General features: G+C 32.0%; 1 protein-coding gene across 1 annotated transcript; it reads left to right on the plus strand.

Moving 5' to 3' along the window:
* Window positions 1-6,355: 6,355 nt before the first annotated feature.
* Window positions 6,356-18,172, plus strand: LOC134700094 (uncharacterized). Its single transcript, XM_063561463.1, has 7 exons — window positions 6,356-6,419; window positions 8,713-8,798; window positions 10,378-10,647; window positions 11,815-11,939; window positions 13,103-13,262; window positions 14,033-14,136; window positions 17,909-18,172. The coding sequence occupies exons 2-7, from the start codon at window positions 8,735-8,737 to the stop codon at window positions 18,170-18,172; spliced, it is 987 nt and encodes a 328-aa protein (XP_063417533.1). The 5' UTR covers window positions 6,356-6,419; window positions 8,713-8,734.
* The last annotated feature ends 1,939 nt before the right edge of the window (window positions 18,173-20,111 follow it).

Genomic DNA, 20,111 nt, shown 5'->3' on the forward strand with positions numbered 1-20,111 from the left:
TCTCTTTGACACATTCTCAATTTTATGATAATTGTTAAATCGGGCCCTTGCAAGCAATGAGTGTTCTTTTAGAACGAGTTTTTTTTTTAATTGTTTGGTTCTATAACACTGAGAAACCAGCCCCTGGACCACCTCGTATAGAAATATTAGTTTCTGGCTTGAGCGTCTTGTCTGTTTGTCTTGTAGTTTCAGTTTGGTGGGCGTGTTTGAGACGCAACCAACTTCTCTGGAGTTTGTCAATAATTCCTGTTATAAATCTCGCAGGTTGTCGCTGTATTCTTTCAAGCTTATTGATGTTTGTGGTTCCATACTATCGACCATATGATATCCGATTATTGACCTGACCATTGAAATATATGCGGTTTTCTTGCATTCCGATAAACAATATCTCAAATTTCTAATCAGGTATCCTAGTGTTAATTTGCCTTCTTGGCTACGTTGGAAATATTCGTAGTCCATTTAAGGTCCTCGTCTAGTTTTCTGCTTCCTTCAGATTTTATTTCAAAATAGTGCATATTCAATACAGTTTTGATATATAGTATACATTAACTCTAGTGATTCATTTAAAATGATTGTTCACTTCAGTTTGTTTTGTAAAGTACAAAAATGATATGCGGATAAAACATTTTTTATCTTCATTACTCATGCAGGAGCCAAATATATAAATATTGTTCTTCCATTTACTTCTTGTATTAAAAGATCATTAGATAATTACATTCTTTTCTGAAATTTTCATATTGAGATTATAATATTAAGGAATAATGGGTGTCAAACTATTTTTCCCACTATACATTTAGTCCAAAATTTGCGGCCCAGGATAATATTAGTATAAATTTTCAAGCCCCGTCTTATATTTCATGTATTTAGTCTTATTTTGACCCGGTTAAATATTAAGTAGAAACTTCCTACCAAGTGAGAGTAATTTATTTGCGAAGTTGATAAGGAAGCCCGTTCCAGCGACACATCTATGTATACCTTAATACAGGAAGTGACAAACCCCATCCCAGGTTTGGTGACCAGTACATTAGTAAACAAACATGCTTATTTGAGGTCACTTCTATATAAAACCGAGTCCCTGGTATACATGCCATATAAAACAAACAAATGCATTTATCTATTTGTTTCTTTTATATGTATGTGGTGGTGCACAGAACTGATTTAAATTACTTTGGTATATATAAATTCCATATGGCGGTGCACATACTAACAGGAGGCTTATACACATAAGAAGAGACCGAGCGCCATCTGTCGTCAGAATGATCGTTAGCATAATACAACGATGACATTTCACACATTGACATTTAACGAATCGACCAGTTACAAATCATCAATATACAAATTAACAATTTACGAATCGACAATTACAAAACATCAATATACAAATAGACAGTTTACGAATCGACATGTTACAAAACATCAATATACAAATAGACAATTTACAAATCGACATTTAACGAATCGACAAGTAACAAAACATCAATATACAAATTGACAAATCACACAGTTCCAAGTTACAAATTGACAAGTCACGAATTAAGAATTTTGAATACTTTCAAACCTATGATTGCGTTGGATAAAAACCGCAATTTTTATACGTGTGCATGTAAAACAAATTTTTGTTGTAGAAGGGTCTAAAAACAGCACAAACAACATTTTCCAAAAGCCCAAACATCAGTTTAAGTTATTTCCTTGTATGTTCCACTTATTTCTACAAGAATATGTAATAGAAATAATAACTATATCAAAAAAAGAAAAAAAAGTAAACATTCAAGTCAGGAGCATTATTGTTACTTTGTTACTCTGGTATTATTTTTAATTTTAGTTTCTTGTGTACAATTTGGAGTTTAGTATGGCGTTCATTATCACTGAACTAGTATATATATTTGTTTAGGGGCCAGCTGAAGGACGCCTCCGGGTTCGGGAATTTCTCGCTGCACTGAAGACCTGTTGGTGACCTCTGCTGTTGTATGCTCTCTGGTTGGTTTTGTTGTCTCTTTGACACATTCCCCATTTCCATTCTAAATTTTATAACAAATAACTGAAAAACACTGAAAATAACATATGCGCTAAGCGCATTCTTGAATATATTGTCCGGTCATTTGTTGATTATTTTCATTTATCTACATTCTTGGAATAATCATTCTGCGATAAAATAGTTATAAGATAAAATATGTAATTGGTTTGAAATCCAATTACGTGATTGATACCAAGACAATACACATTACATGGCTATACACAAACATACAAACATATATAATCTGGCCACATTGATAAACATTGTATAATATATGAGGAGGTGGTACCACAATAGCAATCATGTTACGACGATCAATAAAAAAACCAAGGATCGTGCTTCATCGTAAGCCGTTAACCCGATACAGAAACAGAATACGATAACATATATACAAATAAATAAATATCATTTGAACAAAACAGTAAAGTTATGAAAACAAGAACAGATTCCACCATTTTTATCAAGTGCTGTACGATCTATGTTTTAGTGGTTTTCAATCATCAATATTTAGGTTATCGAAATAAATTATGAATAAGTGATTAAAAACATGTCATTGAATTATAGTATTGTTATAATGTATTGTGATAGAACAACTTCCTGATTCCTTTTATCCGTTTATACTTGAGAAAAGTTGAACGTTTTCATCAATGTTCATGCCATTCAAATTTCTCATTTAGAAACAAATCAGGAAATACTATTTTAGTAATTATTGCAATTGTTATCCTCTTAATATAGATAATATAGATTTATTTCCTTATGATAGTGGGTTAAAGGTTGTTGCCTTTATTTTTTAAAGTAAAAACTTGTTTTTCTAATTTGTAAGATATTTATCTATAGTTTTAAGCAATTTTCGACTGAGAAGTGCCTTTTATAAAATGAGAAGCAGTATACCTTCGATCTATCTTGAAATAGAAAAAATAATTTTGTGTCATCCTGTTAGTCCGATTACCATTATTTCGACATCCCATAACTCTGCCACAGCCCATTATTTGACATCCCATTATTCCGCCAGCTCATTATTCCGAAAATGCGTCAGGCTAAAAGCATATCGATGAATTTCCCCCAAAAGACCATTATCGATAATATTTCTGGTTGTCGTTTAAGTTCCGATTATCAATTCGCATGTGGGGGCTTGGAGTTGGGCTTACTGCAACTGCATGAAGCTCTTTTCCTCGTTCACCCTGTTCATTTTACAGTTAAGTGTATTTTAATTTTCTGTAAATGTCGGAGTTTATGAGTCAATTGTCATTTTGTGCTATTCTGGTCCCCGCATTTTTCTTCTTCTTCTGATTAACTTTTTTTATTATTAGATTTTCCGTTTTCATCCTTTCGTTTCAGTTTTACTGAGATATATAATGAGCCAAACGTTTGTAGTGTTAGTACTGATGAAATTTTGTCTGTCCTATTAAGATATTTATAGTATATTGATTCAGATAATGTATAAAAATGTACTTAAAACGAATCAACTAACCTTGATAGAATATAGTATCAACTCTAAATCTGGGAAAAGTAATGGTTAGGTTTCAGTTGAGGTCTTAGAACAAGTTTACAAAGACATACATGTACGTAGCATGAAAGTTCTAACGAATTGGTTGGTAAGAATCGGACTCTTTGGAATGAATCACTCCTATGGAAACATTTTTCATTTAAAATAATAATTGAAAAAAGGCAGTGGCTATTTTTCCGGCTAACATAGTGTTTTAATATTTTGCCAGTCTAATTTCAGAATTTTAATCAGACTATATGACATACATTTCGACTTATATGAAGACCCACGGCAGGGTTTTGGAGCACTTTGATAACGACAACTATGTTTAACTGTGGCCGGAAACGGGAAACGAGGACTATAAAATTCATGAAAAGCAGATAAAACTTTGACCGATCGTGCGAGGGCTGAAAAGCCAGTCAAGGTCCTTAAACACTTCCACCATCAAAACTTTGATAACAATTTAGTCTATGGTGCAATAAATTATATAGATTAATAAAAATTTGTATAGACGATGCATGGATATTTAGCTATTGACAGCATTAATTCTATGGATGTTGGATAGAAAATATATGTATATATCTGAATGTTTGCAAAAGTGATGCAGACGCAAAAGAAACAAGTGTTGTCACGGAATAGAAGTTCCTGGCTTCATTATAAAAGTATGGTCAATGGAGAACAAGTTGTTCCAGCTCGCACTGTCTGGTAGTGACAGGTTGTCCCACTCGGAGGACAAGTTGTACCAGACCGCTCTGTCTTGTAATGACAGACTGTCCCATTCGGAGGACAAGCTGTACCAGCTATACTGTCTCTAAGTGACACATCGTCCCATCTTGAGGACAGACTGGTTTATTGTATTATATTAATATAGATATAATTGTCCGTTGTTACTTTATTCCGACAAAGAGTCAGTGTGTATATTTTAGTTCATTGTGCATAACGTAGATAGTTGTAGTTTTTAGTATTGCCGTATTGTTTGTGGACAACTTGGATCCAAGTATTGACTGGAACGGACGTTTGGGATATAAACGCCTGGTTCAAGACACGTTACAGTAAAATTGTATTTATGCTTTTTAAAAATGCTTTAAAAGACATACTTGTTTCTTTGACACATTCCCCATTTCCATTCTCAATTTTATTGTTTATACTTCTTATCAAACAACCATGTAAAGTAAAGAATTTCAATGTTTAAAAGAAAACATTCTGATGTTCATATGATGAAATCATAATCTTTCAGTCAGTTTAATTGAAGTCTGGAGCTGGCATGTCAGTTAACTGCTAGTAGTCTGTTGTTATTTATGTTTTATTGTCATTTTGTTTATTTTCTTTGGTTATTTCTCCTGACATCAGACTCGGACTTCTCTTGAACTGAATTTTAATGTGCGTATTGTTATGCGTTTACTTTTCTACATTGGTTAGAGGTATAGTGGGTGGGTTGAGATCTCACAAACATGTTTAACCCATCCGCATTTTTGCGCCTGTCCCAAGTCAGGAGCCTCTGGCCTTTGTTAGTCTTGTATTATTTTAATTTTAGTTTCTTGTGTACAATTTGGAAATTAGTATGGCGTTCATTATCACTGAACTAGTATATATTTGTTTAGGGGCCAGCTGAAGGACGCCTCCGGGTGCGGGAATTTCTCGCTACATTGAAGACCTGTTGGTGACCTTCTGCTGTTGTTTTTTTTTATTTTGTCGGGTTGTTGTCTCTTTGACACATTCCCCATTTCCATTCTCAATTTCATTCTGTGTGTATAAAAATTTCCCATTTCAGATTTTTCAGTGTATGCTTCTATATATTTCTATATTTGTCTATTCTCAATTCATATACTTCTATTTTAATCTTAATCAAGTCCTGTAATTAGCAAGACTCTATTAAAATTACTATTTGCTGGAGGTTATTTTGCCGGAGCCGGTGAAATAGCCCCTAAAAGGCTATTTTACCGGAGCCTGCAAAATAGCCACTGCCTTCAAAAATATATCATAGTTATATACCATGGGAACAGCTACACAGCTACTTTTGCATAGGTACTATTTCTGAACGAAAAATCTGTAGTACTGGAAATCTACTTTGAACATTCAGTACTATTTTGTTACTCGAAAATTATTGTAATATTTAGGTACCTGTATTTTACAGGTACTTTAATTGTACTTGAAATTTAGGTACTACAGATTTTTGGTTGCACAGTCACATTTTCAGCATTTTGAACGTTTGTCTTTTTCAAATCTCATAAAGTTATGATGTTCAAACATGAAATACTGTGATCATAATACATTGTTGGTATTATTTTTGTACCAATATTCTAAGTACAAATCAAGTACTGTAAAATACCTCTAAAGTAAGGAAATATTACTTTTATATTAAAAGTAACTTATTTCCAGTACTACATATTTTAATAACATAAACATTACCTATGCAAAAGTAGCGGTGCATATCAATAGATATGGTATACCTGAAAGATCGACATGATATTTAAATGACATTATCGCTATTTTGTGCATTTTTCCTTTCATCTTTTTTTGTGATAATTTTCATATCATGCTTCTCGCTTGAGATGGAAAAATTATCACTAGAAACTAAGCATGCACGTGGCGTTGCTAACGAAATTGACATGAAATTGACAACGTCGTCATAGGTAAAATAGCGATAAATAGATTATCATTGGTCATCTCAACTCGATTGCTTTTCTCACTTTCGCTGTTCCAGCTCAAGCGAGAAAAGCAATCTCGTTGAGATGATCAACGATAATCTATAATTAACAAAAATCAGAAGTCACACTATCCGGATCTGTTTCCGATTTAGATCCGCGTTTAGGATATTAAACTTGGAAATTATTATTCTATAAATAGATATTTAGCACACTACGAAAGAAAAGTGAGATGCGAGAAACACGTTTAAAATGATCCGCCAACTTATAAAAGGTAAGTGTTATCAATTTCAGATTTTAAGAAATTGAATCGTAAAACACATGACATATCAAATTACCAAACCTTCAACTTGGCTTTTGGAAATTCACGCAGTTGTACATGCATGTCTCAAAAAATGTGACAAGATCATAATTTTACGAAACAAAGACTTTAAAGATGTAACTTGAACCGATCAATCAATGTAATTTTTAAAAAAGTGTCTTTATTTTTAATTTAAGCTTGTATTGCTTGCTATGACTGCAAAATTTATGTCTCCTTTTTCAATTTGAAATGTCAGATTCATGACTATTTTACATAATGCACATTATGTGAGTTTGTGTTTAAGTGGTTAAGACCAATGGCTACAGTGCTGAAGGTCCAGAGTTTGATTCTCACTCAGGGTGCTAAAAATAACAGTACATTCATCATCATGACATCAGAAGGGTAATTTTCACCCTCTCGCACACATTTCTGATACCCAGACCGGAGTTTAAACTAGAATGGGTTCTTCAGGGGCCTCCGTTGGTCAAAGTTGTCCACTACTTTGACCTGGAGATCAATCTTCTGATATCTCTCTGGTTTGTCTGTTTCCCCTGAGTGGCCCCGTGGTTTTTTACGAGTATACTTCATCTTCCTCCACCATAATTACAGACTTCCCTGTGTCCTTCACGCTCCTTGGGTGGGGATGGTTCTGGTGGTGGGATAATATTGTAAAGGACACATCTCCATTAAGCATTAGAGAGTGTACATGAATCCGCTGTACCCATGCAGTCAATCAAGGGGTGCCTCTAAACTGGCGGAATCTCCAAGTACATACATTTTGTACATTGTGCATTTGTGCATCAGTTGTTTGATTCTGCCAGTGTAGTTTATCATCAGATTCTAAAGATGTTTTTTTGAAGAGAAAACATATAAAAAATGTGGCTTTGTATTTTTGAGTGGAATTTGAATTAACTTGCATTTAATTAATTGATTTAGACGAAAAAATTGGATGAAGTAAACATGGTAAAATATTGTTTATCATCCAACTAAAGGAGTGTCTTTACTCTAGAACAGTATCAGTGATGCCACTAAGATTCAAACTTGATCTATATGTGTAGGATTAAATATAATTGTCTGCCATGAAATAAGGATCACTGGACACTTTTTCATGGTTAATTATGTAGGATTAAATATTATATGTCTGCCTGATGATGATATAATATGTATAATATCCCAATGTATTTTTTCACAGTAAATTGTGTCCATGAACATATTGTTATTATGAAATATTGTCCCGACTATATTCATGATTTTTACCTTTGAAATCATGTCCATGCACATGTGTGAAAAAGTGTCCTTTACAATGTTTCAATGAAATGACAATATTATATTATTAAAAAGACCTGCATAGAAGGATGGTAAGTATTTCATGTAAAAAAGTGTCCTTTCCCCCAAACCTACAAAATGTAAGCAGAGCTTTAGTTCTAAATCTAAATTGAGGTTTTAAAATCAGCATAGGCTTTTTGGCATGTAAACATTGGTATTGAAGTCATATAAAAAAGAAAATGTGGTATTATTGCCAATGAGACAACTATCCACAAAAGACCAAAATGACACAAACATTAACAATTATAGGTAACTGTATGGCCTTCAACAATGAGCAAAGCCCATACCGCATAGTCAGCTATAAAAGGCCCGGATAAGACAATGTTAAACAATTCAGACGAGAAAACTAAAAATTGTATTATATATACAAATTTATGTGATCATCACCATGCATGTGTAATTAAACATAAATTACACAAAAGACATGTACTAATAAAAGTCACGCACAAACAATAATACATTCAATTGAATTTAATATTAACTGTATGAATAATAATAAAATCATTTTCATAACAGCATGGGCAACCACAATAAGTTTGTTGGTGTTAATACTAAATCATAAAATTTACTTTAAAAGAAAATTTCATCAGCTGCCGATAGCAGTGATTTTACATTAACTCAGTGTGTCCAATGCTGCCTGAGGCCTTTAAGTGTGGATTTAAGTAGAATAAAAGGGTAAAGTACATGCATGTTCACCAGAAGAAGAAAAAAGTAATTATTCATCATTCAAACCAACACAAGGTTTAGTCTTCTGTTAGTTATTTTGCATGTTTGGTATAATCAATTGTTTAAATGATAATGTACAATTTTTTTCCTTTCTAACATGTCTAATGCAGATAAAATATATTGCTTTGCCACGTGCACTTAAACATGTGAAATGAAATTCTAACCTGACTAATATTATGTTGCTATAACTATGTATAATGATATATTTTAACAGTATTTGGTACTTGAAAGAAAGAATGGATGATAAAGCTGCAGGTGTCATAATCTGGTATTGCTTATTGGGTGTTTCTGGTGCAGTAGGTATGTGCATTTATCATTTAGCATGTTTAAAGGTAGAAAATCAAGTGAATTAGAATAAAAATAATAGGGGCATGAATCTAATTTACTGATTTTACATGGGGTTTGCTCTTAATATCAGGTTCATGTCAATATTTTATTAAGAAATAATTCATGGAAGCCATAGATTGTTGGAAATTAACACATGGCCTGGGCCTTGATATTTGATAATTTTATCCCTCGCTAACACGCCAGGGCCTTGATATTTGAATTTTATCCTAAGTTAGCAAGGGATAAAATTAACGAATATCACGGCCCAGGCCATGTGTAAATTTCCAACAATCTATGATTTATTTCAATTCTATTAGGACAAATAAGGTCATTCAAATACTGAAGCGAGTGTTGATTTGGTGTGTGTGTGACTGATCTTTTTTTACTCCCTGTTAGATAAAGCTCAAATATCTTAATAAATCCGTAGCTTGCATGGACAATTTCGTGAATAACCGCTAGAAATATAACTTTGTATATAATTAATTCTTCTTATTCTCAAACCCAACATTTGCGATTTTTAATTTACATGATTTTTTTGTAAGCTTCCTTCAAATCCGTTGACATTTCGTAACTATGGAGCCCCCATGTTGACTTTCTGAAATTAGTCTATATGCAAATAATGCAATAGAATAGAAAATAAAACAAAACCTACCTCAAAAATAAGTTTTAATACAATTATATCATTCAAATTTTGATGCTTCACGTAACAAAAAGCTTTCAACTTTAGCAGTTTCATTTGTATGACGTCATGTTTTGAAATGACTTATGCCACAAAAAAATTAATAGACTTTCGTGGAATTATGTTTTATTTTTTATTTTGTTGATTTTTCTGTATGATCTTGTGGATTACTTTTTTTATTATGCATCTGAATAAAGAATAACAGTTATTTTGTCTTTTTTTAATTGCACTTTTTAAAACAATAAAATCGTCAAAGTGTCTGCAAATAGTTTCCAATACATGTAGATTTATGTGGGAAGTATATTGTAACAGACATTATCATATATATCTCTGAGTCTGCTCTTAGTAAAGATACATGTATATCGAGAATTTTATCACAGTGTTGTTAACAAAGCGAAAGAAGCATGTCATATTATAATCCTCGATACATATATATCCCTTGCGGTAAAATATTTAGCATCAATGGCCAACCCGTGGTAAATTCAGTATAAAATCAGGCCCCCATGAATTATTTCTTAAGTGATTAAAGCAATTACACATCCAAACAAAAAAATCTCAAAACTTTTAATTTGTTTACCATGAATGGATAATAAATAAAATTTTAATTTGATTTGATTTCTGTTATTTTCCTTAGCAGTATGTAATGTATATATATATATATAGAGCTAGTAATATTACTATGAAAAACATGTTTTGTATGAAAGAAACACTTAATTAAAGGGCATTGACACAACTTTAATAGAAGTTGAAATGATAAAAATTCTGCAATTCTTATAATCATAACTCTTCTTTTAGATAGAAACTGCCTTTCTTACTCAGAATTTATTTTAAGCTTGTGTAGTCATGTATGTAATTATTTTTTGTTTGTTATAGTTTTGATTAGCATTACCGTTCCATCTGTAGAAATAGGCAGTCCTGTAGACTTTCAGTGCATTCAAGAAACTAATAGATCCAGTAGTAAACAAAATTATTTTAAATGGCATCTTGGTGGTGTATTTAAATGGATTGATGATATCAGCTCAGATTTGTCACGATGGACTATACAGAATTTCAATGAGTCAGATTTAAATAAAACAGTAAAATGTACTTATGGTTTTGAAGTTGACATGTTTAATAGTACATCATACAAAGACCTTTTTCTGTGTAAGTTTTTTTTATTTTAAGATTGGCTGCAAAATTAATTAAATTTAAAATTGAAACAGTTCTGAATTAATATTGTGGATTCATTATTTTTGTTGGTTACCAGATTTAGGGGATACAGGGAACCATGAACTTAACCAACTAGAGGCTTGCATGTGGGTAATCTCAAAAACTCCAAAAGTTTCTACTGGAATTGTGACTTACATGTTTTTATATGACTGCAAAATGTTTAAAAAAATTGGTCGTATATTGGTATCATCATCGACAGTCGTCGTTGACGATGTTGTCCCAAGAAGGATGATTTGCAAATAATAACTTTGACATTAGTATAAGTTAATACAAAACAAAAAAATTATAACACAAGGTTAATGACCACTAAAGGAAGGTAGGGATTGATTTGGGGGGTTTTGGTCCCAACAGTTTAGGAATCAGCTACAAGTAAGCATTTTTCTTAGGTTTCCCACAATAACTTTACTAGAATTAAAGAATTAGAAATCTATGAACTTTAAAAATATTGGTTTAAATCCAAATTAGGATGCAAAATTAAACTTTGATTTCAACAAAAATTGAATATATGGTTTCTTTGGTATGCTGAATTTAATCATGTATTTAGATTTTTGATATTTTGGCTCCTTTATCAAATTAGTCCACATTGAGTTTTAAAGGATTCAAAATTGAACTTTATTTGATTTCATAAAATACCTTTTAGTTCAAGTATAATAAATAGTTGGTTGCAGGATATCTATTATAATTTTATATTAAAATTATAAAACTATCCTAGATATCCTGCAATCAACTATTTATTTTATCGATTGTTTCGGCACTTAGCTGTAAATAAACCGGAATATTAACATTAATGATTAAGTCTTTTAAAGACAATTTATTGAAATAAAGACTATATGATGTGTTCATATTATAACATGTAAACCAATGAATAAAAGGATTTGTGGAGTACAAATGTATGTATGTCAATGAGACAGAAATCTAACAACACTAAAATCATGAGACTGCTAGAAGTTATGGTTTATTATTACATGTATATTCTTTGTAAAAAATGAAATCTTCACAGACTTCCATTATCAAAAAAGACATTATAGCTATGTACATTAAAAAAAAATAATTGTATTGTGTCATTTTTTTAATTTCACATGATGGCTGTTTTCTTTGTAGATATTCCAAAAGAAAGTGAAATAACAGGAAGTTACACACAAGACCAACATGACAAATACCATGTATATTTAAATATGTACATAACACGAGTTTACCCAGAACCAACTTGTACATTTAATTCCAAGGTTCGTACATTACATTTAATTTAGTCTCAATAGTAATACCATGTGTTAAAAATCTCAACCAATAGTAATACCATGTGTTAAAAATCTCAACACAAGTGTCTCTTACTACTGGACAAATGATTTTTAGTTACAAAAAGCTCAACAAACTTTCTGAAAAAAAATATTGCCTTGTAATTTTTATTGCATAGATTAAATGTATCTCCTTTTGATGATCTTTAGGTATAAATACTAACAACTTTAATGAAAGCACCTAATCAGAAACATATGGAAAAACCTGTTGCATGTTCATATCGTGTTGGTTACTCGGTATCGAAATTCAACTTTGATTCAACAAGTTTTAGCCAGCCCACTTGGTTGAAGTGAGCTTTTCTCATAACTTGGCATCCATAATCTTTCATCATTGTCTGTCATCATTGTTAAGTTTAAAATCTTTTCTTAAACTACTTAGCCAAATTAAGGGAGCTACCATTTGATTTTTATGGGGGGGCTAGGATGAACAATTTTGTCCTGCATTTTTTTTTAGTTGTAATCTCTGTCCTGCCTTTTTATTTTTCACTCTATCCGGTCCTGCTTTTTTTTTTTTAGTTTATCCTGACTTTTTTTTTACTCAAAACTCCTGTCCTGCCTATTTTTTAAAAATTTCATCCTAGCCCCCCCCCCCCCCCCCCCCCCCCATAAAAATCAAATGGTAGCTCCCTAAAGAAAGTATTCCATCATGTTCATGAAGATCCCAAAAATATCAAAATAGCCTATTAAGTTTACCTCTGTGTCAATTGTTTATTGTTGTTCTAGTTGTTAGATTGCAGCAACCCTGATATTTACCCTATGTTTTCTAAAAGTAAACTAAAAGTCCTAAAAAATGGAAAAAATTACAGCTGCTTTCTACTATACTGAAAATTCAGAAATTATTGCGTGCATTTATTATTGCGATTTTGTCATTTTAGATTAAATGAGATTTTAACTGAGAAAAATTCTTCTTAACGCATATAGAATAATTTTAAATTGCGAGTTTGATTTATTGCAATTCTAATCTTTTGTGTTTTTAGCAATAATTTCTGAATTTACAGTAACTACTTTAAAACAATTTAATTTTTTACAAATTTAGAAAAAATAGAAACAGATGATATTTGCTGCCTACTTTTAATTTTTCATTGTTATAATAGAACATGACTATTACCAAACTCTCAACAAGTGGATGGTTTCATGATGTTACTCTATTGCTAAAAATCCCACGGAAGTATCATTGGTGTATCAGTGACTTGAGACCTATGTGCACTGTGGGAGGAAAACAGATACCTGATATCACAGAATTAAAATGTCCAGGTAAACATTCAATGTATTTGTAATATATTTTTGTCAGTGGGTTTATCATTTATTTTCAAAAAAATTAAAAGAGATTAATAGTACTGCTTTAAATAAATGCTTTTTGTTAAGGTCATGCAGGTCACTGCAGGTAGGCACCAACATTTATTTTATGAATTTCAAACAATCCTGACATCTTACTATTGTACTAGCATCACTTATTATTGTAAACAAATGATTTGATTGAATTATATAAGTACACAGAGATATCAAACAATTCAAACACAATGCAATTCTTAAAAGTTTTTCTAACAAATCTATACGTGAGAGTTACACTCCCCAATTATTTTTTTGCCAATTGGTTCAATAATAATTATTTTGTAAAAGTTGAAAAATCCTCTATATTTCTAACATGATAATGTCAAACCTTCCGTGGACAACATTTTTTTGCGTCTCACTTGGATGGATAAAGAAATGCAACAGAAGTATACCGCTGTTCAAATAAACTCATCATAGATACCAGGACTAAATTTAGTATATACGCCAGACGAGTTTCGTCTACAAAAGACTCATCAGTGACGCTCGAAAGTCATCAAATGATTTAAAGAAAACAAATCTCATTAGGCACAGCTATGTTTTATAAAAATATGTTGTGGATATTTTTGTTTGCCTCAAATCCAAAAACAAATCTTCATTTTATTCTTTTATTTTTAAAATGTTGATATCTCAATGTAGTTACTATTATCTCGTTATGTGACCATGATATATTAAGTTGGTTTTTTTCCTGACAGACACAATGCAGTCCTTTTGGGGAGTATGCATATTTGTTGTTTTGCTTGTCATCATACAGTTAGGAGTTTGCATAAAATTTACCTTCTACAAAGATTATAAATCTGTAAGTATTTTACATTAAGAAGCTTTAAACTTTAATAGATATAAGAAGATGTGGTATGAGTGCCAATGAGACATCTATCAATCAAAGTCACAATTTATAAAGTAAACCATTACAGGTATAAGTACAGTCTTCAACACGTGAGTTTTGCCTCACACCAAACAACAAGCTGATAAAAGGGCCCCAAAAATGACTAATGTTAACCCATAAAAATGTGAAAATCAACCTTCTAATCTATATAAAAAAACATGAAACACTTATGAACCGCATCAACAAACAAATACCACTTCACATCAGGTTCTTGATGCAAACATATGCAGCGGCCAGTAGGTTTGTAACATTTTAAAATTCATTCCTACCTGAAACAATAGTGTAACATCACAACATAGAGAGACACACTATCATAAATGGAAATGGCCTAACTTAATCAAGACTTATTAACACAAGTTAACAAACACTGAACGAATAAGTTTGATCTTTGACACAATGAAGTTATCAGTGCCATATAGTTTTACCCTTGTCTGAAATTCCTTGATTTCAGCTTTCCGTCTTTCCTTTATTCTGTCATTCCGTCATTCCACAACAAACCATTATACAGAGGGTTTTTTTCTAAACGCCTTCAGATATTAGGCTAATTTTTGGTATGTGAGTTACCCATAACGAGTTTCAGATCGAGTTTAAGTTTTATTTTGCTCCACTATTTTTTTGCGGAAATTTAAAAGGCTTTGGACTTTGAAAATCACAGTTTTACAGACTTTTTTCTAACTGCCTTCAGATATTGGGCTGATTTTTGGTATGTGAGTTAACTAGGATGAGTTACAGATCAAGATTAAGTTTCATTCCCCTCTACTAATTTTTGGTGAAATTACTGGCTTTGAACTTTGAGAAATTGAGAATCACAGATATACAGACTTTTTTCTAAACACTTTCAGATATTGGCCTGATTTTTGGTATGTGTCTCAGTTAACCATGATGAGTTATAGTTCAAGCTAGTCATTCTAGTGTTATGATCGGAATAAGTCGGAAATCAGTTGGTTGGGCCTTGCGATGTCGATAATCGATTGGGATTTTGTTCAATCGATTGTCGTTTTAAATTTCCGGACCTTTAGCGCCCACCTTTAGCTTGTCAACTTCCGGTCTGTTTTACGGTTTGCATTTTATATGCGCAGTCAAACAATATTAACCAGTCGATGGCAGTAACAATGTCAAACATCCAATAATTAAAGAATAAACCAATTTCCTTCTTTATAAACGTGACAAAAGCATTTGCAGATAGATGGAAGGTTATTTAACATTAATAACTTTGTATGAAATACTTTCTTTCATTATGGTACTTGTTACTTGAGAGCGGTACAAATCATTCTGATTTTAGACAAAATAATTTCGTTGCTTCATTAGAACTTGTTGCAAATTGCCTTTTAGAGAAATGTTTATCCATGTGTTGCATCAAAAACGTCATATTCCTTTCCAAATTGTTTGCCAAACATCGTTTATTGTTGTAAATTTTCCGAAATTTGTCCGCCATTTATAAAAATATAAGAATCACGAATCGGATACGGTTCAACTATGTAATAATTCCGCATTCTTACAATTATAAGTTCAGACGTACGAATGACACAATTGACAGAAATTAATGATCACAAGAGTGAAAAAAAGCGTTCTTCACGAATTAACAGACAATGGCTTAATACCCTTTGTATACTGTATATCTTATAATTCAAATGCATTATTTTAATTTTTTTTGTTAATTTTAAATTTCTAAAAATTAAAAACTTTATATATCTTTTCCTAATTAGAAGCATTCAAATGTTCATACAGCTATGTTATTGAAATTGTTTTGTGAGTTACACCATTGAAATTTAGAAATGTTAGTGTCACTGTTGGTAATAAATGTTGTAATTATGAGATAAAATATGTTCAATATGAATCTTGATTCTTATCAAGACATTTCATTGTTTTAACTGCTGAATAGATAATTATCAAAGGTACCAGGATTATAATTTAGTACACAAGAATATGAAAAGGAAACAAAAGATCAAATATGAATATATAAACTCTGCAATGATATTGAATGTACACATAAGACATGTACAATGAGACTAAATACATGATTTCCTTTAAAAAAAAGGGCAAGGTATCATGGGTATTATGATCCGATTATAACCGATAGTCGGTTGGTTGCTGTCAACCGATTGTAATAGATAATCGGTTGGTAATTTCAACCGATTATCCAACACTAGTTCAAGCTTAAGTTTCTTTCCTCTCCCCTTATATTCACTGAAATTACGGGCTTTGGACTTTGATAAATTATTGAAAATCACAGTTATACAGATTTATCTCTATTCCCCTCCAGACTACCATCATGTTTGTGTCCATATGTGTTTATATTGAAATTGCAGATTTTTCAACTTTTTGGGACGGGCCATTCATGTTGCTTTGACACATCTATATAGCTTAGATAAAGTATTGCACACATGATAAGGAGTAGGCAATTTTATAGGAACAGTATAATAAATTTGAGCCAAGCATGTGGATTCTGGTTGTAATGAGACTGAGATTTTCCCCACTTTTCACTTTAAAAAGTGACAATAAAAATAGGTATATCCTAACTATACTGAACGACTTTAGAAATGCAACACTCAATTTGTTAATTTTTTTTACCAAATCTTTTTTGATTCTCTTACAACTACTTTTCATGCTTATCATGCTTCTTTCTCCTTACAAAAAATCAAAATCTGACTTACCTGTGATTGTAGAACCACATACCGAATTTTTGAAGTTGCATGAATTTCTTAAAGCGAAATTTTGGTCCCTTAAAAGATTGTTTCAGTTTTTTTGCTTTGTGAAACAGTTCTTTCAATCCGTTGCTTTACTTACTTTTTTTTAAAATGTTCCATTTCCATTTTTCCAAGTCTGAGAAATAAAAAAAAACAAATAACTGAATTAGAATACTGCAAACATGAAAACATAAATGTGCTGCAACCATACCGTATGACTTCAGAAACTCTTTCTACTGTCCTTCCGACAATGATACAAGTAGACAAGATTTGTTGCTGGCCGTCTATGAACAGATCAACGTGTAGTGGCAATGAAACATCAACAGAATTTGATTATGCAACGTCATTTGCCAATTATGTTTACGGCCGCAACGTCAACTTCTAACCAAATTGCCAAGTGCCATTGAGTACAGATTCATGCCGTAAACGTTTCCCATGAACTGCATTGCCAAAGAATTGACTGAAGGAAAACCTGTAAAGCCCTCAAGTTCCAACCGCATGATTGCCAAAACCACTTAATGGGTTGAACAAATGCAAAATCAGAAGGTGTAAAACAGAACCCCAAAAAATGTCAGACAGAATTTGTTGACCTATCTGACAATCATTTTAGCGTTAGTGACAGGCAGTCATCGTTTCTGACATTGACACATTCATTCAAAAATAACACAAAAATAATCTAGTATTGTGTTTCTAAAGTCGTTCAGTATATAACCTATAAATATGATTTTACAACAAACCATATGTGGTATTGATAAATAGTACAGGTATAAGGTCTCGTTCTAACAACTGTGATATCGAGTAGATAACACTAATTGGTGTATAATTTCCAGTCCTGTTAGTATGATAGTCCCAGTCAAGGTATGGACCTAAAAATTAAACCAAACAATATCAATAGATAAATGAAGGATGCCTGTATGTAATGTTTACAATTGGATGTTGATAAGTTTATGATAAGGAGCTGATTTGAAACCAAACTCTTATTCTTTTGATTACTTCAGAAGCAGAAGACACAGTATAAGCAGGTGTCTCAACAAACTTCACAAGAAGATCAGACAGTTTCACCACAGGATCAGCTTCCAACACAACCAGTACAGCATGAACAGGAAGAAAAGCAAGGGGACCAGCAGAGCAGAACAACATTTACCCAACGAAGAAGTATTTTTATTGCTATTACTGGGAATAGTTTCCTCTATGGTTACAATATGGCTGTACTAAACAATCCTGCAATGGTAATGATTTTAGAAATGTTAAAGAATATCTAGTAATTCTAATTGTGTAGTAGATTTTGAAAAATAAAAGGTTATTTACTTTAACTTGATTTTAATAATCCTACATCATCGACATAAATGGTTGCAAATTTCGTTGAAATGTCATGTTTTGATTGTATTTTCCATGTTAACCTAAGTCTGGCTTGTCATGTTAACACTGGTTCATTGTATCCACTCTTTCCACCATGAAATTTTGAAAAATATTTTTATACCCCTGCTTTAAAAAAGTGGGGTATACTGTTAAACCTCTGTCCAGCCATCTGTCCGTCCTTTAGAACATCCCATGAATAGTTTTTGTCATTTTTTTATACGACCGCAAATTTTGAAAAAATTTTCGTCGTATATTGCTATCACGTTGGCGTCGTCGTCGTCGTTGTCGTCCGAATACTTTTAGTTTTCGCACTCTAACTTTAGTAAAAGTTAATAGAAATCTATGAAATTTTAACACAAGGTTTCTGACCATAAAAGGAAGGCTGGTATTGATTTTGGGAGTTTTGGTCCCAACATTTTAGGAATTAGGGGCCAAAAAGGGCCCAAATAAGCATTTTCTTGGTTTTCGCACTATAACTTTAGTTTAAGTTAATAGAAATCTATGAAATTTTGACACAAGGTTTATGACCACAAAAGAAAGGTTGGGATTGATTTTGGGAGTTTTGGTTTCAACAGTTTAGGAATTAGGGGCCAAAAAAGGGCCCAAATAAGCATTATTCTTGGTTTTCGCACAATAACTTTAGTTAAAGTGAATAGAAATCAATGAAATTTAAACACAATGTTTATGACCACAAAAGGAAGGTTGGTATTGATTTTGGGAGTTTAGGTCCCAACAGTTTAGGAATTAGGGGCCAAAAAGGGACCCAAATAAGCATTTTTCTTGGTTTTCGCACCATAACTTTAGTATAAGTAAATAGAAATCTATGAAATTTAAACACAAGGTTTATGACCATTAAAGGAAGGTTGGTAATGATTGTGGGAGTTTTGGTCCCAACAGTTTAGGAAAAAGGGGCCCAAAGGGTCCAAAATTAAACTTTGTTTGATTTCATCAAAATTGAATAATTGGGGTTCTTTGATATGCCGAATCTAACTGTGTATGTAGATTTTTAACTTTTGGTCCCATTTTCAAATTGGTCTACATTAAGGTCCAAAGGGTCCAAAAATTTTTATGTTTTATGTGGTTTTCTAGGGGCTTGGTCAGCTGAAAAGATTGCTGCCAAGTTTGGAAGGTTAGTGATTAAGTAAATAATACATGTAATTACTGATTAAAATTGTTTTAATATACTTACTGTTATCATTTGAAATATTTGAAAAAAAATTCCTTTACTAAATTTTTCCAAAGAGATAAAGATTTGGTTTTGAAGTTTGGTTGTACCTGTAGAAAATTTATCTCTAACAGAATTATAGCACGTCCTCATTTTTATTTAACTGTTTTTAACAGTGCCTGGAAGTTTAGAAATGATCATGGTAAACTTATTGCTCCTTCAAATAAACCAATTCTAACAGATTACCAATTTTACACTATAATAAGATCATTGAATATTGTTTTTATTGGTATTAATAATGATTTTGTTATCAGTAAATTAAGAGCAAACTAAATATTACTAGTATGTTATATACATATACATATTCATGGGCCTACACTCTTGTGATACCTGTATCTTAGCATTACACAAGGTCATGTTTTTCTCTGACTGTTTATAACATCTTTACACTAAACCCATTGGATGTTGGATGCATGGATTGATAATTTAGTCTTAGATGCATGACTTTTTTTAAAGTTGTTAGTGGCTTTGAACTAGCTGTCAGTTCATTATGAGTATTCTCAGATTCTGTACCTAGTGTCTTTTTGTTGCTGGGGTGTACAAGTACCAAGCCATATCCACTTGTATTGTTGTCCATCTGATGAGTTAAGCTTTTTTAGCTCACCTGGCCCGAAGGG

This window comes from Mytilus trossulus, unplaced genomic scaffold, assembly GCF_036588685.1.
Source record: "Mytilus trossulus isolate FHL-02 unplaced genomic scaffold, PNRI_Mtr1.1.1.hap1 h1tg000122l__unscaffolded, whole genome shotgun sequence".
NCBI classification, from domain to species: Eukaryota; Metazoa; Mollusca; class Bivalvia; order Mytilida; family Mytilidae; genus Mytilus; species Mytilus trossulus.